The 23,643-nt window shown below is 35.1% G+C and overlaps 2 protein-coding genes and 1 long non-coding RNA gene across 4 annotated transcripts; 2 read left to right on the forward strand and 1 right to left on the reverse strand.

Annotated features, from left to right (window-relative positions):
* Positions 1–124: 124 nt before the first annotated feature.
* LOC149743433 (enhancer of mRNA-decapping protein 3-like) lies at positions 125–5,892 on the forward strand. The gene is made up of 9 exons (XM_089882044.1): positions 125–423; positions 936–1,189; positions 1,874–2,039; positions 2,461–2,600; positions 3,172–3,325; positions 3,588–3,732; positions 4,147–4,219; positions 4,609–4,760; positions 5,177–5,892. Exons 1-9 carry the CDS (start codon positions 260–262, stop codon positions 5,363–5,365), a joined length of 1,437 nt encoding a protein of 478 aa, XP_089738170.1. The 5' UTR covers positions 125–259; the 3' UTR covers positions 5,366–5,892.
* A 799-nt stretch (positions 5,893–6,691) lies between these two features.
* On the forward strand, positions 6,692–23,012 carry LOC149743434 (solute carrier organic anion transporter family member 2A1-like). 2 transcript variants are annotated; one of them, XM_089881908.1, is made up of 21 exons: positions 6,692–7,398; positions 7,695–7,825; positions 8,327–8,501; positions 8,762–8,808; positions 9,071–9,270; positions 9,621–9,704; positions 10,007–10,198; positions 10,357–10,479; positions 10,727–10,891; positions 11,056–11,193; positions 11,506–11,690; positions 12,077–12,168; positions 12,434–12,597; positions 13,028–13,142; positions 14,112–14,248; positions 17,614–17,867; positions 18,322–18,393; positions 18,572–18,586; positions 19,773–19,820; positions 20,094–20,213; positions 20,358–23,012. In XM_089881908.1, exons 1-21 carry the CDS (start codon positions 7,150–7,152, stop codon positions 20,679–20,681), a joined length of 3,030 nt encoding a protein of 1,009 aa, XP_089738034.1. In that variant the 5' UTR covers positions 6,692–7,149; the 3' UTR covers positions 20,682–23,012. The 2 variants fall into 2 exon arrangements, with proteins under 2 accessions (XP_089738034.1, XP_089738041.1); XM_089881915.1 differs by lacking the exon at positions 18,572–18,586 and having other exon boundaries at positions 6,695–7,398.
* LOC149743435 (uncharacterized) lies at positions 9,968–11,138 on the reverse strand. Its single transcript, XR_016385483.1, has 4 exons — positions 11,012–11,138; positions 10,717–10,812; positions 10,347–10,437; positions 9,968–10,152 (listed from the first exon to the last, which is right to left on the reverse strand). It is a non-coding gene; the product is annotated as an uncharacterized LOC149743435 (long non-coding RNA).
* Positions 23,013–23,643: the final 631 nt, after the last annotated feature.

Here is a 23,643-nt window from a genome sequence, read left to right on the forward strand (position 1 = left end):
TTTAAAGGTTTTATATGTTATTTTAAATTGTTTTGTAGAAATATTTTTTGACAGATTTCAACACAGCAATACTTTTTTGTATGTGATCTTTATGTGTGTTATGTCACGTGACATGCACAATAAATAAGAAAATCTGATCACGTGACTTCACATTTGGATTCGAAATCCGACAGTAAAGGGTTATCTTCAGCCAATTATCGGAGCCGCAGGCGAAATCAGACATTATAAACCTTGGAATTGAAGACTATCAAACCGGAAAATGACTTCCCAGTTTGTTGGGCGGCATGTCACCGTTGATCTTGGGCCAAACCGGGGATTCATTCAAGGCAGGATCAAATCAGTAAACGCGACCGACCAAGCCATCACAATTACCAACCCCCACCAATCAGGAATACGATGTAATTTTGAGGAAATAACTTTAAGGTGAGTACCAACTATGTAGAAGTACGTGTGCTGTAAGGTATATTATATATATATATTTTTTTTTAAAGAGAGTTTTAAAATAGTAAAATATAGGCCAATCGCTTGCTGACAATGTTTACCAGCTGTATAAAGTTAAGGTTTACATTCTGAAAATTACAGTAATGTATTATTATACGAGGAATTATACTTTATTTTTATATTTTTGAAAGCGTGTACTAACTTTACTTGCTTGACAATGTTTACAAATGGAGCTGTTAATATCTACCTTATGAAATTTACAATTAGGTATCGTTAGAACTTAAAGGAATATTACAACTAAACTATAAGCAACAAATGCATGTTGTTGGGGAATTTCGCTAATTAGTAAGAAAAATTTGCCCAAAAAAATCAGTACTTTTGTATAAAGCTGTAATAAATAATTTAAACGCTCAAAAGCGCGCGTAATAAATATACGCACAAATCTCCGCGTCTAATAATATTACAACTTAGTTTTTCCTATTTCATCTTTACAGTGCACAGGAAATAGTCGATCTCAAGTTGATTGATGAATTAATGGCAAACGGAGACACAAAGAAGGTCGTAGAAACAAAGAAAAATGAGAAAAGTTCCTCAGTTGCTCCAAAAACTCTTGTTGTGTCAACACACAATAAAACTACAACGCCAGCTTTTAATACGAACCCACAAACAAACTCTCCGCCAAGACCAAGCCACAGTTTTAGAGAACAAAGACATCCGTATGTGAAAGATGGAAGACCAGTATTGTCAGGTAATGAAAATGATAGAATGTGGGCTAATATAGTTGGAAGTTTCATTGCTGTCTGGTTTTGTCTAACTCAGGGCTTCCAAAATGGGGGTCGTGACCCCGCAGAGGGTCATTTAACCTGCTTCAGGGCTCGCTGAGAGACTGTGCACAACTAATAAAGCGATTGTTATAACATGTCAGAGATAAACGTTGGTTGGGCATAAATTTTAATATAACAGTCCCCTTTTGAACATCTGGTTGTGTCACTGCCGAGGCCAGAGAGCATACTAATTTTAAACAAAGTAATGCATATCTGCATATGTTATACTACTAACTGTAAAGGGTTTGAGATAATTTTAAGTGATTTAAAAGAGTAACGAGCAAAATAGTTGGCAGAACCCTGAGCTGTGTAGTATGGATTTACTAATGCTGGAAAAGCTTAGGTTTATGCTGAGAAAATAGGCCAGTAATGATATTTTTAACTGTCATGTTGTATCTTTTCAGAAATGTTACTAATTTAAACGAGTATCACCATTGAGAATACTTCGATTCCATAATATTTTCCTGATTTCACAATTCTTTACTCTTGGTATTGATTGCAAGTTGGAGCGGATAAATTATGCATAAATTCCAAATTCAGTTTGTACTTCAAAGCATTAATCCATATTAGTTGACAAATGCCATAAAATATTTATTTTATCATCACAGGGCAACCACTCCGACAAAAGTCCGGCCGAAACCGAAACGCACCGGATTGTTTTAACATTGACCAATCAGAACTTGACGAGGATTTTGATTTTGAGAAAAATTTGGCACTTTTTGATAAACAAGCCGTTTTTGATGAAGTTTATTCTGGGAGCGATGGAGAAGTCAGGTAAGAGGTTTATTTGTATTTGTTGTACATAATGTTAGAAAAGTCACTTTTTTATATTTTCTGATTGAGGTGTTTAGAAACAACAGTGACTTTCCAAACACACCGTATGAGATCTATTATAACATTAGGCGCCAAACCTAGGGTGGCAGAGTTGGCAAGCCTACCTTGGAATTATTTTTACTGCATTAATCGGTAAACTAAGAAACAAAACTTACGTTTGGCTCATGGAGTCATGGTCATGGGAATATGTGTGAATGTATCCAAATATCTAACTATTAATATCAAACTAGCAACATACATGCTTAAATGTCTTGTCTTATAAAGTTACACTTATTAAACTTTTACTCAAAATATTGCACTTTTGAAAAGTTAATTTTGTTAAATTTTTTAAAAAGTTAATTTTATCTGAATTTTACTTAAGAACTCCATTAAAAAATCGCCGCAACAAGCCAGAAGTAAAATACAGACACGATGAGAATGTATTGGGGAATGGACCTGTGGTATATCGACAAATTGTCACCCAGGAAACTTCTAATCACCATATTGCTGAATATTATACTGGTAAAACCAAGATTTCTTGATATTTAAACATTATTTTGAAACATTTTTAGTTTTATTCTTAATAAATCTAAACACGTCATTATTTTTGCCAACTAACATTTTCTTCCATTTTGTTTTTTTCTAAAATATGTTTCTATTCTTTTATAATCAAACTTTTTTTTCCTCAATTTAAAAAAGTTTTGTCTAAAAAATCTTCTCAATGGTCCACATACATTAATATTGTGAACATCTATTTGTTTGCCTTGTTACCCCCTTTAACTTTCTTTCTTCTGATGTGGTAGGTGCCACCATGTTTCAAGCGTAGGCATCTGGCATTGCTGTAACCTGATGGGTAGCGAGAAGCTATACCGGTTGTCTGGTGTAATAATTTCCTTGTGGAAATTAATGTTTTATGGTATTTGTGTTATGTTGTATATCAGATAAGGGGTCCCATATGCAGGGAACAAACACAGATGACCTCTTAGTTACCTCAAACAGAAAAGGAAAAAAGGCAAAAATTCCTTTTTCTCAATTTTTTCAATTTAGTTTTAGAGTTTTTTATTTTATTTAAATCCTTTTTTTTATTTTTTAGATGCAGGACTTGTGGTCCCGTGTGTATCTTCCACCACCCACAAAAACATCTGCAGAGTGGCAGAGGAGATGGGCATCAGCAAAACTCGGCAGATAGAGACTTTTGGAATCAACACAAGTCAAATGGCGTTCAGTATGCTTGGGGGAGCAAACAGGTAAACTTGGTGAAAATTTTTAACTTTATGCTAAAACTTTATAACAAATAACAAAGTTTTTACGCAAATAATTTTTTATTGTTTAAATAGTTATTTTCTACGCAGCTCTACTGCATCGACATTTAAAATGTTTAATTTAGACACTTTAGGCACAATTTTTCAATCATTTTCGTAACAAAATTTAAACAATTCTTTAACATTACAAGTATTTTTTTTAAATTCTCCAACCTTGAAATTAAAAAAAAAAAAAATTGTTTGATAGACTTCATCCGAGGAATGCTCACCAGCGTCCCCATGTGGTGGTTTTAACGGGGCCTCACCAGGTTGGAGCGCAAGGTATCGCGACCGCTCGTCATTTGTCAAATCAGAACTTACATGTTGATGTTTTTATGGCTGATGTTGTGAAAGTAAGTTTGTTACATTTTTTTATGTTGAAGTTTTGTTACCATTCTGTTCTATTCTATGTTGGTGAGGTTTGTGATAGTGTTGCCTTTATTTTATTTTCCCACTTTGTTAAACTAAATCTTCTGGCATTTGGCAACACTATTAATTATTTTGCGACGTGTACGCTTAAACGCGCGTCGTTAACTTTCTTATGTTTTCTTGTTTAATCCTTAGATTATTTTCTTCTCGTTTAAGTCCTACTGTTGAGTAAAGATTCCATATGTGTTTTACTGAGACTTTCGTTTTAAATTTAATTAAGCCTCGTCAAATAGATTTTCGACACCGTCCTTCTCGAGGACCTAGGATTTAATTTAGATTTGTCCCATTAATTCAAGCACCTTATCAATAAAGTATCATGTTATCCATAACTTCCACAGATGCACGATTTTCTTCAAGATGAACTCAAGTTGCTCAGCTTGACCACAGCTAGATTAAGTACCGATATAAAAGGTATTCATTTATTTGTATTAATTTAAAAAAAACAAGCAAAATACTTAAGCACAGTGGTTTTCAACCATAAAAACCTTTTGTATGAAACTGTAATAAATTCCGCGAATCTGACCATGATCTGGTGCTCATAGAGTTGAACGATTCTTGTGTAAAGAAATGCAGTAAGGATCTGCTGCTACCAAATACCTAACAGATAAAAATCAAGTCCAACTGATTGTATAATAAAAGAATTTGGTATTGTACATATACGCCGTAATCCCAATATTTAAAATTCACCACTTGTTTCTAAAATAAAAATTATCATATGAAATATATGATATGAATATATTTCGTACCCACATTATCCAAAAATAACCATTTTTATCCAAAATGACAAATTTTGATTTCAGATTTACCGACCACCCCTGTTGACTTGGTGATTGTTGCCATGGACGATGAAGACACCGTGTTTCTACGGCAACAACCGTGGTACAAGATGGCCACCAAGTGGTGTAGTTCCAACATGGCTCCAATACTTTATTTATGTCCCCCAAATGACCAGGTTCATTTTATTTATTTTTTTACGAAAAAAGAAGTATTTTCTTGGAAATATGTTAGGTTGGGATAAAATGTTTCATGTTTTTGTTTTAATTTTATTGTCAGATTTGCTAGTAAAAACTTTTTCAGAGTTGTATAATGTATTTTAAGGACTGTAAAAGAGCTTTGTTTATTGTTAAAAACCCATTTAGAAAATTTGGGATATCATGTGTTAACAGTATCCATCTTAGCTCGCACTAACACCTCAACTTGTTTAAACTTTGATTTTGTTATTTGTTATAATTTGTCATTGAAGTTTTAAAATTTCTGTTAAAAATGTCTAAAATTAAATTCTTGTGTCATAAACTTTAAAATCAAATCTGTGGGTTATCAAAATTTGAAACTTACTATTTATGTCATAAAAATTCAAATTATTTCCAGGAAGTGAAGCCCGCTATTGACATCAAGTGGTCGTTATGCAGTATCCTCCCGAGATCGCTCCCAACATCCTACGGGATGATTTATCTTCTTGATCTTAGTTTTCCTCCAAAAGTTTTCAAAAAGATTGGGATTAAATATCAATCTCCATTTTGCTCTAAACCATTTATTGCACTACATAGAAGTCACTAGAAAAACTCGAAAAAACAAAAATCTTAAATATAAACTTAACCCATTGTAGATATTTTTCTACTTATTCAACACAAAATTCTGCTGTACAAATTTTCTGTTACAAAAAAAATTAAAACAGTTTTATAATTGCACTGTAAATTTAAGTATAAAAAACAACAAATGCTGAAAATAACCGGAACAATGTTTTCCTAAACGTCTACAAAATGCTGCCCGATTTTGGTCATTTCCTACCTACTGCCTGGTCATATTGCTGTTCTAAATAATAATGCTAATATTTCGTGTAAAAAAATCACTAATGCTAACTATTGGACATTACTATTGGACATTCAATTCCATAAAAAAAAAACGTCTTTATACTCTTTTGGGGTTTTGTTTTTTTACTTTCTTATCCAGTAATTTACATAATCAATATTTCAGTTCCATATTTGGATTCTGCAAATATGATTTTATTTTTTACTCTTTTAACTTAAATCTCTTCATGTCTTGTAATAAAAACTGGTTGAGTAAAAATTAATTGTCAACTCAGATGGGTTGTATTTCTTCGGTCTGTGTTGTTTTGCTTATTTAAAGAGTCAAGTAATAAATTAAAAAAGGGTATGGTTATTTGGTTCAGTAGTTGACTGCCTTTAGTCCAGAGAATATAGTTGGAGGTTCAACCCTGCTTCTATTGAGGGCGTATGTTTTCTTAAAAAAGACTCTGCGGCAAATGTTCACTTTTGTTATCTGAATAGCCAGTGAGGTAAAGCGGGACACCATTGGTCCATCATGTTTTAAACAATTAACAACGGTGTGTGGGTGTCGTAAGAACGGTTTTATAATGCTTTAAAGGTTCTTTACTTACTACAAAACTAGACGAGAAACATAAAGAAAAGGTGTCTCATGTTCCCCCACTCTACTATATCTTTATTTCCTCTAAATGCATTAGTTTATAAATATCGTTAATTTTATCCATGTATCACTGGGAAATTACTTATCGGGTGAAAAAATAAAAGGCAACAAATAAAACTTTATTTATTTATTTCTATACTTTATTGTTAAACTGCGTGACAATATTCTTGTAGTGATTAATTATAAGCAATACTAGAACAACTAAATGTAAAAACAATTGCAATCTGCTAAAAAGAGTTCTCAACATCAGCAAAATAAACTGTACGACCGAAAAATAAATTCCACCCAAAAAAAACAAGATTAAGTAATATTGCTTGAAGACTACATCTGGAGCGGCAAGTCACAACCATCTTGCTAAAGGCAAGTATAGCAAGCGCTGCAATCAACGTCTTAAATGCTGCGTGCTGCGGCGCACCAATCAACGTTTCTGCTGCAGACTCGTACACACAACTGCGCAGTTCGAGTAACAAGGGACAACAAGTAGGTTTACAAAATGGCTGATGTTTAATTTAGGTTGAAATTAAGGTAAATACAGCTTTGAAAAGTTTGTTTTTAATGTATTCTGTGCCATGTAATATATTTAGTTTCTAACTTTACTATTCAGTTCATTAGATTAAATAGCAGATTCCCCTTATAGGACTTTGTGTAGTAGGTTGGGGGAAGATGGGACGCCTTTTCATTCTACCTTTTTATCCCTTTTTTGTAGTAAACAAAGAACATTCAAAGAACTATAAAACCGCATCCTCGCGGCTCCCATAGACCGTTGTTAATTGTTTTAAACACGATCATGGTGTTTAGCCATTAGGTGCTAAAGGTCGCCCCCACTCTACTATATCCAACTTTACTATTCAGTTTATTGCATATAAGATAGTTTGATAGTAGACCCTGTTTACAAAATGTCGTATTTGGAAACGCCTACTACCAGTGCTGGTAAGAAACCAAACAGAAGACGATGTAGAAATAGAAGTGTCCAGGATGTTCTTAGTCCACAATCAAAGGCAGATGCTCTGCTTTTACTTTCGCCGAAGTCACACACTATTACGAAGTATAGAGACGATTGCAAGTCAGAAAAGAAGATCTGGCGCTTCGTGATCTGTCTTATTGTGATGCATCTATTCACTGGAATGCTGCTGTATTCAGTTAAGGTTAGAATTCGACCTATGGATTATACCCTCACTAATGTTTGGTTTCAATGAAACCAGTCAATGAAATACACCGCGTGTATTTCGCATTGTTAATTTAATTGTACCTATATGGGGAATATTAATTTATTAAATATTTTACACATATAACGTTAAAATAATAAGACATTTTTAATAAAGCAAATTATTCAAACATTATGTATAATGTTAGTTTGTTCAAGCACCTTTATAATGTTAATATTTTAAATTATTTTTAAACTGTAAGTTTAATATAAATTTTTGTATTGGTAATTTATCAGACATACGCGACAACGATTGAACGTAGATATGGTTTATCAGCTTCAATGATTGGTTTAATAGTTGCTGGTAGCGATATCGGACATTTGATTTCACTCATTCCTTCAGCATTGGCAGCATCCATATTTCCACGGTAAGCTAGCGTTTAATATATAAAAATAATAATAATCATCCACTAAGTAACATACTTGGTGACTCGTAAGCTGGCACGAGGTGCTGAAACAGGACAACCTGTTATAACGACTGTCGTTTTCCGGCCACGCCAGGTTAGAGCAAGTTACATTCATTCATTCATTCATTCATTCATTCATTCATTCATTCATTCATTCATTCATTCATTCATTCATGTTATAATATAATATACTTGTCGTGGGTTACTTTGGCGTTAATTGTCTTGCCAAAAGACTTAATACGTCCACAATGGTAGCAGCGACGAGCCTTTCTCCTCAGAATTAAAGGCAGAGGCCGCTGGCCCTTGTCACTCGAAATGTAATGCAAAGCAAGACTGGTTCTAAAAAAAACTAAGTACATATTTTACAACAAAAATGCAAATAATATTGAATCTTGAAATGTACAGTCCGGAGAAGGACGCCCCAGTATTTTATTGAATATATTGCGTTACTGTTATACACAGCCCAATTCTGATTTCTTGCGGTGGATTGTTAATGGCGTTTGGTGGAGCACTTTGTTGTCTTCCTCACTTTCTGTGCGGATTGTACGTACCTCTTACGCACACGATGACCAACATTACTCAAAACTTGTTGGAGGGAGAGAAAAACACGCTCTATTCTCCACAAATGTGTAGAACTGTAAGCTTGTATTATAATCTTTTTTAATATATATAGTATACTGTAAAATAAGATGGGATATTGTTAGCACATAATATCCAAATATCCTGATCGTGTTTTGAACAATTAACAGTGCTACTTTAGAGTCGTTCGGCTACGGTTATATATATCTGTAAATAATCTGTGTTTACTACCAAATGAGACAAAAAGGGAAAATTGGGCCATCTTACCGAAACGTACTTTACACAAACTTTTATTGAGAGAATTATATTTTTCCGCAGGATGATTATCAATTTGTCAAACAATGGAATGACGTTGATTTTGAAAGGTAAAAACTGTTGAGACACTTTAGAACATAATATCCAAATATCCTGATCGTGTTTTAATCAATTAACAACGGTCTATGGGGGTCGCGAGGATGCGGTTTTATAATTCTTTGATTGTTCTTTGTTTACCAAATGGGACAAGAAAATAGAATGAAAATGTGTCCCATCTCCCCGCGCGCCCAATACTATATATGACTAAAAGACACAAAATAATTCTGTTGCCGATTCCATTAACTGTTGTTATAAACCGCTTTTCGATTTTAGCAACGCGTCATATCATAACCTAAGAGCCATCGACGAGACAGAAAATGCTCTTCCAAAAATTCTTTGTTCCAAGGCAGAAGTTGAAGCGATATTTTTGTTATCGACGTTATTGATGGGATTCGGTGCTGGGCCTGTTGTGACTCTGCATTTCTCTTATATTGATGATTTTGCAGCGCCTACAAAATCACCACTCTACATAGGTTGGTAATTAATATATTGAATAATAATATTGGTGCTGTGGGGTAAGAGGTAAAACTAACAACGCCATTTAACCGGGAGTCCAAAAGAGTTTTCGTTGTGGATTGTTTAAAATTCAATTAGGAAATATGAGATGATATTGAGTGCTAACGGTATTCCATCTTTCCCACAGTAGGCTACATTATCACATAAATTCGTCTCTAGAAATACTATAATTACATTGATAACATACAATTAGATTTTTTGTTAAAAATGTATATAGACTCTTTTTAGATAAAAAATTCTCTTCACTTTATGAGGCACAAATTTTCACTAAACAATAAGTAACTTTAACATGCTTAATATTAAACAGCTGCTGTGCAAACTTGTTCGATCATTGGCGTCATGTTCAGCTACGGAATCGCTGGCATAGCAAGCAAGTTATACGTCGATATCGGTAATATTGTTTTAACTTTTTTTAGTGCACATAAATTTGTCTTAGTTGTCAGCCATACCGAAAAAAACACACCCACAAAGTAACATACGTGGTAACTCGTAAGTTGACTTGAAATGTATGAAACAGAACACCAGGGTTATATAAAGACCGTCGTTTTCCAACCACGCGAAGATAAAATAAGTTACCTTTTCATTTCTTACTAAATTTTTTAACGACTTTTTACCTTTTTACGACTTTCTGCGGCAGAATCGAAAAAACACTAGTTTTCTGATATTTAAACCTGTTTATATACTTTGTTGCAGGAAGATTGAACTCGGAAAACATTGCGCTTCGTCCCGGTGACGTACAATGGGTCGGTGCTTGGTGGTTGGGGTTCATTATATCTTCATGTGGAAGTTTTGTCTTTAGTTTGCCACTCATGTGTTTTAAAGACGAGAGCGATTTCGATCTAGTTTTTGACGAGGAGACCAATTTATTACAGAGTTCGAATTTAGGTAGATTCGGTATAGGTTATTTCCCACTTCCGGTACCACCAAATATTTTGTTCAGTACGTTCATTTAAGCAACGTTTAAACATAAACTAAAACAATTACTGACGGTTTTACAATTTTTTTTTAATGTAAACGTAAAAACTGTACAAACCGATATTTAGATGTTACTGGTGTTGGGCTACATAATTCCGACAAATGTACAAATGATCAGCCACACAGTAATCGTCACCATCTATTGTCACCTGTGCGGAAAACAAGGATCAAATCGGAAGTTGCAGATAGTGGTAATTACGTTCAGTTTGCAATAGATTAAACTCAAAATTAACTTTACATTATTTTAATAATTTAAACATTTCATACAAAAAACCTTATATACTTCTAGAGATTAAAGTTTTTGTATTGTTTTATAGCTTAAAATGGTTATGTACACGTGTTTTATTTCGGATTTTTACATATATTTTTTTATTTTTCACACACCTTTACATAACTAATATTCTGTATAATGTGAAATTAATACAAACTTTGTTTCAGATGTAATCCATCCTTTACAACATATTCTGACGAACCCAGCTGTCAGCATCTCCCTTCTATCTACCATAGGCTGGCACTTTCAACCACTAACAAATGGAACATTTGTGTTAAAATATCTCCAACAAGAGTTTCTCATGTCTGTCTCGTCTTCCAGTTTGACCGTTGGTAAATATTATAACATACATTGACCATAAATATTTAATTTTTCAAATTTTTTCTATTTTTAACTAAAATTTTAGTGAATATTGAAACTATGTACCTTTCAAACTCATAATCATATCCTACCTTCAAAATCCTGAGCTAAAACAACTATTTTTTTGCCAACCGAGGTGCTATCATATGGCTGCCTGCTATTTTGGGAATTCCCCTTGGTGGATACCTATATTCTAAACAAAACTGGAGCGACAGAAAGGCAGCGTGGTTTATTGCAGTTCTCATGATCTTATCTAGCATCTACTACCCTGCCGGTAAGCGGACTTTTTCCGGATAAAGTCCCCAAAATAAAAATTACATCTTGTGACCCACTGGGAATTCCATAATTTTAATAATGTAATGCTAGGCTATTAAATGGGAATTCCAAATACCCTAAGGTGGTGAATGGAAATTTTGAGTTTTACTGACACTTTCCAAACTTGTGGCTTTCAAAATAATTGAACCAACAAGCATATACTAATTATATCATTACTTATCCATTATATCAACCTAAAAAAATATAAACCACTTTAAATTTATACAGCTCTTTTATTAATTCCTGTCTTACATTAATTTCTATCCAACAGGATGCCCAACAAAAGATGTTATCGGCTTGACGACCGTAAACATGGAAACTGACAAATGTGCTGACTCATGCTTATGTGACAATCTCACTTTTGACCCAGTGTGTGGATCTGACGAGCGAACCTATGTGACCCCATGCCACGCTGGGTGTAACACTATGAATGCTGACAATAATATGAAAGAACCAGTAAGTTTAAGATGAAATCAAATGGTTTTTAATTAAACCATCTTGTAATATAGTGTTGTGGGGTAAGGTGGGATACAGTTGGCACTTTAATATTTCTTGTTCGTGTTTTAGCAATTAACAATTTTCTTTTCGCTAGCTACGGTTATGCATTTCTGAACAATTTTTGTTTACTATCAAATGGAACAATAAATGTTAATGAAAACATGCTCCATCTTACCCCACCCTACTATATTTTTAAACACTGATTACAGTTATATAAAAACAAATTATTAAAACCTTTATTCAACCACAGCAGTATAATCAAGCATTAAGAGTTACACTATCAAGTTTTTTTGATTTGTTTTAGCATTTTGAATTATGTATTTTGAATCAAACATATCATTTAGAATTTTGAATCGTGTAAATGTGTTGGATTACTGAGTGAAAACTACAGTCAAAGCAATGTGACTGCTGCTATTAATGGATTCTGCACAAATAAGTAAGAACCACTTTGTTATTGGAATATCTAAATTTAAAATATTTAATACAAAAGGCCTAATTTTTTGTAACCTTGGTATAATTTTTAAGTAGCATTCAAAGTAACATTACATTCACAATTTATTTTTGATGTTTGCACCTTAAAGAGCTATGGTCTTTCCCATGCTAGTACACACATATATACACAACATGCACATATCTGCTTTTTAAACAAATTCTAAACATTTTCCGCATAATTTGTTTCATCGCCTTCTCTCCTCTACCAGGTGTTCCCCCTCACAACTACATATATTTGTTATCAACTTCATTCTCCGTGTATTGCTGCTCTGTATGACCTACGTCCCGTACGGGGTCTTTATCATGCGCAGCGTACGTCAGACCGACAAAGCAGTAGTCATCGCGCTTAAAGAAATCATGGGAAAGTTGCTTGGTAAGATATAAGGTGGTAAGCACTTTTCAGTGTAATCTTGGCTTCTTACACCATACGAAGCAAATCTTTTGACACATGTTTCATGTATCTATATTAAACAGTTGCGCTCTAGCTGAAAAAATCTCCCGGCGAAATCAGAGCATAACTTTTGCTGCTTTTCAAAAAAAATTTTACCGCAGGTTTTTTCTAAGTCGTTCATTGAGCTAACAAAGCGGAAGGCCTAAACCGATTAACCTACAGAGATTGTAGATTACTGCCTTGCTTATCTCCGTCTCTACAAAACGATACGATTATGCTGTTTAAGCTTCTTAACTATAACAGTTTTATCAAAGCGTTCATTCCGCTTTCCATAAAAATTTATATAACCGTGCATTTTCATGGAAAGTCGCATTCTGGATTTTTTTTTTGAACGACTGTTTTATTATGTTAGGTGAAATACCTGGCAGTATCTTAGCGGGTAAGCTGTTTGATTCGTGTTGTCAATTCTGGTCGAAAGAGGAATCTGGTGGCTGCCAGTTGTATGACCTTGACCTGTTACGTATTCGGTAAGCGAACCTGTTTCCTAAACCCGTTACTGCAGGTAAAATATGAAACTAAAAGTAACCGAACCGACGCCGAATTTTCGTGCAACGACTAATGAGCAGAGACAGTCGCGGTAATAAAGGGTTCGCGTTATCGTTTTGTAACGAAAGGAAGTTGGTCAGAATGTGATGAATGCAGCATCTGTATGTGCAGATCTGCTGCATTTAAACGAAAGTGTTGAATGCAAACTTATATTTGTTTAACGTTTTCTCATTTCATGGTTGACATTTGATCAAGCAGACGTTCAAGTTGACAAAAATAGTATCGGCTGACGTTAGTATTTATTTACATGCATCAAAATATGCTGATTCCATTCTGAAAGGCGCCGTCTAGCGGTTGCATTTAGAACCGTGGGGTTTGCGGCGTTCTTCTGAGACGTCAGCTAATAGATACGTCATGTAACGTCTTCATTCAAGCACCATATGCTTAGCTAGGCGCGTGCATTTCGCTAGCGTATGTCAAACATCTGCTGCTGTGTATAAATCACACGTAATGCTGTTTCGGGGCCACCCACACGAAATTCCCGGCGACCTGACTCACGTACGTTGCATTGCAGTCCCATACTCCTGCTGGAAATTAACGACAGTTGGCTAACGGACTTTTCCGCAACCGGTAATGTGTATTACAGCTGATGACTCACCAAATTGCCGTTTAAATAGGCTTGCATTTCGATTGCCAAGTTCACACATCGAGCGCTGAGCCTAAACGACGGTCAGAAAGCCTGCGTGGCCGGGTACAGGTAGTCTGTAAATAATCCGAGCCATAGCACTGAAGTGTAATAGACCGCAGAACTTTAGTATAATCGCAATCAAAAGTTTTATTTTACTAAACTTTTAATCTGCCTGCCACCCAAGGATTTATCCAGCGTTTTGAACTAACAGGGCCTACCTTGAGTAGGTGCAAAAAGTCAGTAAAGTAGAATTCGTTTTCAGTTTTTTTCTGATCAACGTGATCCCGTCTTCAGTGGCAGCTATTTCATTGGTAATTTCTATCAAATTTCTGAAGAGGCGCACGACAAAGTCAGAAATCCCGAACATTGTTATATCTCCCGCTACCCCTGGAATCGAAGGTAATGAAGCTGTATTGTGATTTTTATTATTAATTCTATAGCGAATAGACGTCTTAGTTGCATGTATTTTACCGGATATATTCCTAGTTGCATGTATTTTACCGGATCAGCAGTTAGTAGGCCTATATGTCTCCCCGGTTGGTACGTGTAAAATGTGTTTAACAGTGACTTGATTTTTATTATACGAGTAGAACTTTCAATATACAAGTAGAACTGTTAGTATTCTTGCCATATTTGAACATGTTTTCGCCGTTAAGAACATAAAAATAACACCGTTTAACCCTTGACAAGATTTGTGCATCAAAAGGTACTTAACACCTGAATAGATTTTTATTGGGCCTATATATGGTGTTTGATGTGACAAACTTTTTCTTAGTGTTTGAGGCATATTAACATGGGTCAAGTAACTTCTTGCTCTTACACGTTAGGTAACATGTCTGCAGCTGGAAGTTCTCCACTGTTAACTGAGCCACAGTAGCAGAATTGCGTTATCTTGTTGTCAATGTTACACAGACTCCTCGTCCAATTTTTCTTTCATTAAAATATTTGCACCATTTGAGTTAACTATTTTTCTTGAACGACAAAAAAAACAGTTTTCTGTCAGAAAATGCTATCAAATTAGGATAGAAATTGGTTCGGACGTATATGCTTGCTGAGGCGTATTTTATGAAACTGAACGCGCGGAATAAGGTTACAATCCTATTTTCTCCAAAACTATCAGTTTAGTTTGGTAGGTACAGTTGACAGGAAAAATTGCAAGTGAAACCGGTAATTTTGACTGCCGTGAATGCTTTATAACAGTAGTGTTGAAGAACTTACGAACATTTATGTGACCGCTGCGATCTAATCTGATCGTAAGGGGAAGAATATAATTCCTCAACAAAAATATATATATACCGGTTTGGAAATACTTGTGGTATGTTCTACACTCGACAGGATATTTGGTCCAATTGGGTTTAGAAGTCTGAACTTTAAATGCGGTATAATTTAGATGGAACTTATACGTTTGGTTTGTTTCTTCAGTGAAGGTAAGTAAATCGCTTTACATTTAGTTAAAAACCACATTGAAACAAAATTCAATATAGAAAAAGTATTAATGTACTCATAAAAACATAACTTAGAAAATCTATTTGTGTGGTAAAGATAAATAGGGATACAATGTCCACTGAGCAAATTCCCCATTCTTGTTTATAATGTTTCTATTGCCTGGAAATTTTGACAAATGCTAATGCAGGATTGGCGGTTGCTGCAAATTTGCAGAAACGTAACAGACTGGAATGTAGATGTAGCGAAGTTGGATGTTGAACTGCCAAAACGAGTTGTTTCGTCTACTCTATTGTAATATAGTTTAATATATGTTGCATATATATAGTAGATACGACACAGTAATACAATGTAGATAGAGAGGTATATGCGTGTAATAGGAGAGCTGAAAAAGTGAATTATTTATAAACCGCTGCCGGAATTACGAGTTACACGGGTTCAGGAAGTCGTTTTGTTTAAGTGTCATTTTCAAAACATACAATTTCTTGTTAAATTATTCGTATATACTTATTGTAATTGCTTTTTGAGTTTTTGGTATGTTAAAATAAAGGATTGCCTTGTAAGTTGTAACTTCTAACTTTTACAATATACATCTAAGAAATAGCCTATTTCAAATAGTCGCTAGTAAGGATGAGTAGAATAGACATATTTTTTATTGTCTTTTTAAAATTTTTCTCTGTTCTTTTTAGTCTGTAAGTGAGGCGGTAGGAAGTCGGTGTTATAATATTAGAATGCAGTCTCCTTTTTTGTCCCAATGTGTGACAGACCGGTTGCTGTACTGAAACCAGTGTGATACCGGGATCAGTTTTAAGAATGAAGAGTGAGCTGTTTTCTCATCTACCTCAAGAAAGCTGCATAACCCGATATTTTCTACCTCCGTCAGACTACAAAAGGAAAAAGAAAAAACTTGAGACACACTTTCTCTGGTATTTAAATTTTTCTCCTAACCTTAAGTGATACATAAACAATGTGATACAAAAAACATGTTGTTTACAAACATTTAGTCAAAACATTTAGTTAGCAAGCGATTAGATAGGTTATTACAAAGTGGAGTGTCTAAAAGCGGCTAAGCATTAAAACGTCTGTGGTTAGTTTTATATTGTATGGAAATGGCTGCAACATCATTAAAGTATTGCTTTCCAAACTTTTAGTTGGATAAAAATTTGTCTTTCATTAGTTGGATAAAAAAAATTTTAACAAGGCACTGTCCTATGCCCAAACATGGCGCTTATTGCTTGTTTCTATGTCCAGAGTGTCTCGTAGTTTTATCTTTGTTTAAATAATTGATAAAATTGATTATTGCGTATGTCAAGGCTTAACTATGGTATTATATTTTAATGTTTTGTATCTTTAGAACTGCTTCTTTACAATTGTTAAGTGTATATATATTTAGAGATATTTCAGTTTACATTCTGAATAATTTATGCACATCATATTACATATACAATAGTGCTGCTTGCTTGTATAAAGATAGATCTGATTCTGAACTATTTAACTGTGTATATTTAAACATGTGTCGAGCTGTTTGGTCGAACCTAGACAATTGGTGTGAGTAATGTCCAAAAGTGGCAGCTGATCCCTCTCTCAGGGATTAATTCATTGATCGAGCAACATTTTGCGGGTGCTTGTTGCGTGTGCCGCTGTGTGGGTAGCATTTCACCACAACCATGTAATACCATGCCGCATTTGTATCGCATTGTCACTGCAATCATGGGTAGTGGCTACTGGGGAAATGGCATGACATGGTAATGCAGCTTCATCGCTTTGTAAGCTTCTCTCTCTCTCTTAGCTATTTAATATTTAATGAAGCTGTGTCGGCCAGAATTGAATTCTGAAGTGCAATAAGACGATAGAGCTGCATCACAAACGCCTGGCCAGCTGGTCACCTCTCTTTTGTTGTTACTTATCCATAATGGCCTGACCACCTTCATGCATATAACATGATAAAGGAGTGGGCCCGTTCAATCAAATTTTAGATTAAAAATCTATGGCATTGTTGCAATCGGGTTCATGCTAACTATAGTCACTCAGAGAAGTCAAGTTGTTGAAAGCAGTGGTTAGAAAAGTTTAGAAAATTTGTTGTGTGTTTTGTTTATGCTGTTACTATAGCCCTTATTTTTTGTAAGAGTTTATGGTGTACAACGGCAATTTGCGTTTATTCATTTATTGTCTTTGTTTATTTTAAACTTTATGTTTGTTTTAAATGTATATATGTATGTATGTATACCTGTTTATAAATACAAATTTGAAGGATTCTTTATTCAATCTTTTTTATGATATTTTCAATTCTTCTTTTAAGGATTCTTTAATTCTTTTTTTAGGGATGAGCAAGAGGAAGTTAGAAGATCCGCCGGGAGGAGCTAAAAAGCCAGAGAGTGAGGAAGAGGAGGAAGGAGTTTATCCTCCCAAAATCACCCGGATCGAGCCCTCACCGGAGCTACATTTGGAAGAGCAACCGGGACCTAGTCACCGCATGTTCCCGCTACAGATTGCTGAACTGAGAGATCCATCTGCTGTTCGGGGTTTGCCTCAACCTTCGCTAAGAACCAGGGGTCCAGGAAGGCCACGTATTCATGTATGTATTCTGCTACTTTAACAACAGGAAAAGTGTAAATAATCTTTTAGCGGCTCATCTGGTATAAAATTTAGTGAATTTTCGACGTTTCATCTGTCATAGACTCCATCAGAGAATATACATTAGGTGGTAGTGCTCCATGCATGTAGTTAGTACAAATTATTTCAATATTAAAATTTCTCGCAACTTAAGATTTTTGATATTTTTTTATCTTAAGTGGCCCCCATTATCTAAATATTGATTTTCGGATACAAAAAGATCTAAAATGCGCGATAAATTTCAATGTCACACTGTCAGTAGTGTAATGAATGTCCATGTGTCAAAGGTCATGTTGTTACACTGCACTCACATATTGATGGATGAGCCATCATCAGTATTGTTAATATGGTCATTCTCGATTTCACGCTAACCACATGTTCCCACACCCATTTTACCCCATTCTATATTCTCGCAGCCTCCAAAACCAGCCGGGGTAAGTCGGCCAAGAGGTCGTCCAAAAGGTTCAAAGAACAAAAAACCACGAAAGGTAATCATCCACTTGTTCTGCTATGAATAATACATAATAATAGATGTTCAGAACACGCTTCTTGTCGTGTTCCTACCTAGATATTGCTTAATATATACCAACATTGTGTGTGTTTCACTTTTAAGTTTCGTGTGTGCGTTTCATGTTTAACATATTTTCTTACTTATTTTGGACGCAGCGAAAGGAAGTTGTGGTAAGTTGGTTTTATTAAATATCTCTGCGTTTTTAACTTATATAGTTATAATATTCCAATCTTTGCTTCTACCATGAAATATTGGCATAAATTTCTGAAAATTTCTGACCACCTATAAACTAATTCTGACCAAACGTACTATTTTCAAGCGAGTGTCATGTAACACTTAATCGTTATGCTAACACCTTAAAATATTAATGGAGTGGTTATAATACCGCAGTGTATTATTACACCGCATGTCTATAGTTATTGAATGAGAAGCTTTAATTCTAAGCTCTTAATATTTTATGACATGTGGATCATAAATTTTGATTCCTTCATAAAGCGCCATTGTTTGTTTCTAATTGTATTTTTAGATGAAATTTTTAAGAGTGTTTTGGTCAAAATATCAAATTGTATTTTAGCTGCAATTTTTAAAAGTGTTTTCGTAAAAAACTTTATTGTATTTTTAGATGCAAGTTTTTATAATGTTTTGATCAAAATATCTAATTGTATTTATAGATCCAAATTTTAGGAGTTTTTTGTCAAAATATCTTATTGTATTTTGAATGAAATTTTTAAGAGTGTTTTCGTAAAAAAACTTTACTGTATTTTTTATGCAATTTTTAAAATTGTTTCCCTCAAACTAGCTTGAGCACATTTGAGTTGACATTGATTGCGTAAAATTTGTTGTTGGCATAAAAATGAACATGCAGTGTTTGCATATTTAAAGACAGCGTGCTGCCCAAGCAAAAATTGATGGATAACAAAAGTAGAGTTGCAGGACTTCACTTGCCACTTAGTGTTCCCTACCAGTCAATATTTAATAAAGCTAGTGTAGTACCAGCCTTTAGGGACTGGACGTACAGCCTCAGTTCTTTATGTTTTCCCTTTTGGGTGGTCCACTGCTGCTATATCTCTATTGTCCAATTATTGGCCATGCCAGCGTCCCATGGGACGCACACATAGGCATTTAGGTCATTAAGGTAACTCTTATGCCAAGAATGAATAAAAACATTGACAAAACTATATTAGTGTATAGATTTAAATTATTCCAGTCATCTTCCTAAACACAGTGGTACTCTATGTTCTTTTTTGTAGCCTTATTTTTAGACCCTATTTTTTAATATAATATTTGATTTTGATATTAGTATCATAATAGATTTTGTTAATTTTTTTTAGTTTGTTAATTTTCTTCTGTTTACAGAGGGTTGAAAGGCCTCCCAAAAGGCCGAGAGGACGACCAAGAAAGTGGGTAAGTACTTATTGTCTCTTGCTTAGTGTTTATTGCAATTTGAAAATCATCATATGAATTTGTTAAAGGTAATGTCATGAAATTTAAGGCAGTCTTTAAATACAGTTGCTATTCAATCACGCATAATTATATTCAGCCTATTAGTGCAAGACAGCTGTGTGAGATTAGTAAATGAGATTAAAACCAGCTGTATGAGGGGGTAGGGAAACACAATGAGCCTGTTTTATTTGAAACTGGTTGGATCTGCTTTAAACTGGTTGAAACTGGTTTTAGCCGCCTGAAATGTGGGAGGGATTTCAACGCACACGAGAAGCTGCAGTTCAACAACAACTGAAACAACAGCAGCAACAACAACAACAACAGCAACAACAGCATATGCAGCAACAGCATGAGGTGAGTCGTATTTTGTTTTTGTCAATAAACTTAAAAATTTTAAAACTTTAGAGTTTAGAACAAGCCTCTGTAGGAGGTTTTACTATTTATTGTTGTTGCTTTTTGATCAATTTGTTTTTAACAGTTGAAATGTTACTTTCATAGATGGCTGGACCCAGTCACATGTACATGGAGCAACGAGACCCTCGTCTTCTCCAGCAAATGCAGATGATGCATCCTCACCATATGCCCCCCCAGCCCCCCATGCCTCATTATATGCAACTGCCTCTGGAAACCGAGCAACCTCAAGAGGAGATCTCTCTTCTCATGCCTCCACAATCGTTACCTCAAGAACACATGCTCCCAACCATGATGTTGCCAGAGCAGCAACATCCGGAGCAGATCCAGGAGCAGGAGGAGCTGCTATGGATGCAACAGGAAGAAATGGCGCAACACCACCCCCCACCACCCCACACTACCTCACAGTAATTACAACCAACACACACCTAAAACCTAACCTACACAGCACCAAAAATTTTCTAGCCTAACATTTTCACCCCCAAAAATTTTCAACGCTAAAAAATTTCAAGCCAAAAATTGTCTTGCCAAAAATTTTCACACCTAAATATTTTTTTCTCAAAATTTTCATGCCTAAATCTTCATGGATCAGTCAAGCCACTGTGTACCCGCATCCTGAAATCCTCCCAATCCCTTCCTCCACAGTGGGCATCAGCAGCTCCTCATCTTGTTCATCTACCTCGAATTTTTGTGAAGCCTTTCTACCCGGCCTCCCCAGTTTCATATGACGTGAATAGTTGTGCGTTTTCGTTTCTTAAAAGGGAGCGCTACCTCCATTTTACATTGCTGCCTCATACCTGCATACTGGCACAACCACACCTTATAAGAGCTGCTTTACCTAAGAATTTTCATTTTCCTAAAAGTTAAAGGTCCATTTTTCGTCTCACAAATAGACCTATTTAGGACATTCTTTTAAATATTATAATTCAGTTTCCATAAAACGCCTTTCAAATAGTTTCAGGCCTTTAAACCCTATTTATTTATAACTGTTTGAGTCTAAAAAATCCGCATTAACCACCAAACGTCATTATTTCATTTCAAAACCAAGTTTCTCATTATTTAACCCATAAGTTTATTTTCTTAAAACAGCTCTCACGGTCCAGTATGCAATTATTTTATTCCCTTCTCTTCAGCATATTAGGAAATTTGTCTTTTAGCTTCAATTTTTATTATTACTCACAACTCGCTCCTAAACGATCATGTTGCCTATATAACCCACTCTCGCTTTTCTCAAAAGTTTCATCCGTTTTTAGTTTCGGGTCGCTGTTTTTACCGAGTATTTGGTTGTCTACTGCCCCCTATGGTGCTTAAATATCTCGAGCACTGTTGTTTTTTTATTCCCAGAACCAAAGAGTCTATATATGTTCCCCTTCCCATTATATATAACGTATGCGGCTTAGTTTGCCGCATCGGTTGATAATAATTATGTCGCTTATTTTTAACCGCTTGCTTGTTTTTTTCGCCATCCCGTTTTTACGGTTCCACCCGCTGCTCGCCGCTTTCAACGCCCAACTTTCACGTATGACGCAATAATCTCGCTTATTACGCAATAAAGGCGTTCTATTTCCGTATTTATTTTATGCTCGCCTCAAATCGATGCCCCTGCAATAAATCCACGACTAACGCAGGCCTGCCATCTTACCTACTCCATGCCATAGGTGTACACGTATAAACCAAAGACTTCGTAACTCAATCGATTGCAACTGACATCGCAATGATTTATTTTCTCGCTTTTCTCGGTGAGTCAGTGAATTTTCAATTAACCAAATTTTTCCCATTACTAAATACCGAATCAAGCATTTTTACCTTTAAAAACTCAAAACCGAATCGATATTTTGATTTAAAACACACCAAAACAGACTTGCCTATCCATAAACTCCGCTTCTTTGTTTACCTTGTATGTTGCACCCATTTAACACAAAGTTTCGCCGCCCGGCCGACCGTTCCTTCCCTATGTTCCTGCATGCCTATACTTCGTAGTTTTATTTTCATTTTTGTTCCGCATTTTTTCGCTATTATACTGTCGTGTTAAAGACTTATTTTTTGTTTCTTAATCCTGTTTTATTTGAAAAAGCTTTTAACCATAATTAGACCTTTTTTTAATTTTTAATCGTCAAATTTTCGAAAACTGCATTGGAATAATGCATTACATGACTACACACTACACCACTGTGAGTTACCGTAATAAATCTGAACTACAAATAATTTTAAATTACTAAATTTTCAGCTAACCACATAAGTCGTTTTAATTCATTTTGCTGCATAACAATTTTTGTATTTCGTTGTCACCACAGTATTACGTTCGCTCGCTGTCCATACGTGCCACGCGTGTTTATTTAATCGTGTTTCCGTTGCAATTTATCTCCGTATTCAAATTGTTCGCAGTTTTATAATACTTCACCCCAAAAGTGAGTTACATTTGCCAAATGTTAAGATCGTGTCTTTCGTAAAAAATTATTTTCATGTTAAAAGGCCTTTCAAAAGAATGTTTCTCTTTTCACTCAGTTCACTCTGTATAAGCTGTACATTCATTTACCCCACACCTCGAACCGCGACACCAAAAATTTCACTTGAATGCCAACCGACACCGTTTCTTTTACACCCCCTTTTATTCAGATACTTTACTGTTGCATGCTTATGTCGTTCTCTTCATTTATCATACAGTGTTTCCATCACAGTATTATGAGGTTTTCGTCGCCAAAGAGAAATATATAGCCAGGTTCTTGGCGTTCCGATGCCTGACATACATTGTGTTTATGATTTTCAAGCAACAACGATATACAGTTGATCACAGATCACTTTTAAACTATCGGTTAAACTTTAAAAAAATTCGCTTTAATGAATTTTATAAATGAATGAATTTAACTTCCGCTCTATCCTCACGTGGCCGGAAAACGAGAAAAGTTATAACACAGGTGTTCTGTTTCATACATTTCGTGCCAGCTTATCAGTTACCATGTATGTTACTTGGTGGATGTTTATTTTTTGGGCTTATTTTCGTTTTGCTTCTGCCTTGTAAAAGATTTTTGCCCTAAAGTGAATCCCCATAAACCAATTTGTCATAGTGGATGCCATATTAATTTACTTCAAATTTATCTTTAAGAACACTTTCCTTCAGCGAAAACCTCGCGTCAGCCATCTTGCTTTTTCGGCCTACTTTGTTCCATTAAATGTCAGAAACTAAAACGTAGTTTTATACAAATACCTTAAGCGAGATTGCATCTGGCACCATTTAAGAAATCATTTTGATCATCGTCCACTATAAGTCTTATAATTTAATCACCTTAGTCCAAAATCGATCCTCACGTCGCTGGACTTTTTGGCCCCTTTTCAATTTCCTGGACAGGCCATTCCCGCGCCTGCATTTCTGTCA

This window comes from Ciona robusta, chromosome 1 (genome assembly GCF_009617815.1).
Source record: "Ciona robusta chromosome 1, ASM961781v2".
Taxonomy (NCBI): domain Eukaryota; kingdom Metazoa; phylum Chordata; class Ascidiacea; order Phlebobranchia; family Cionidae; genus Ciona; species Ciona robusta.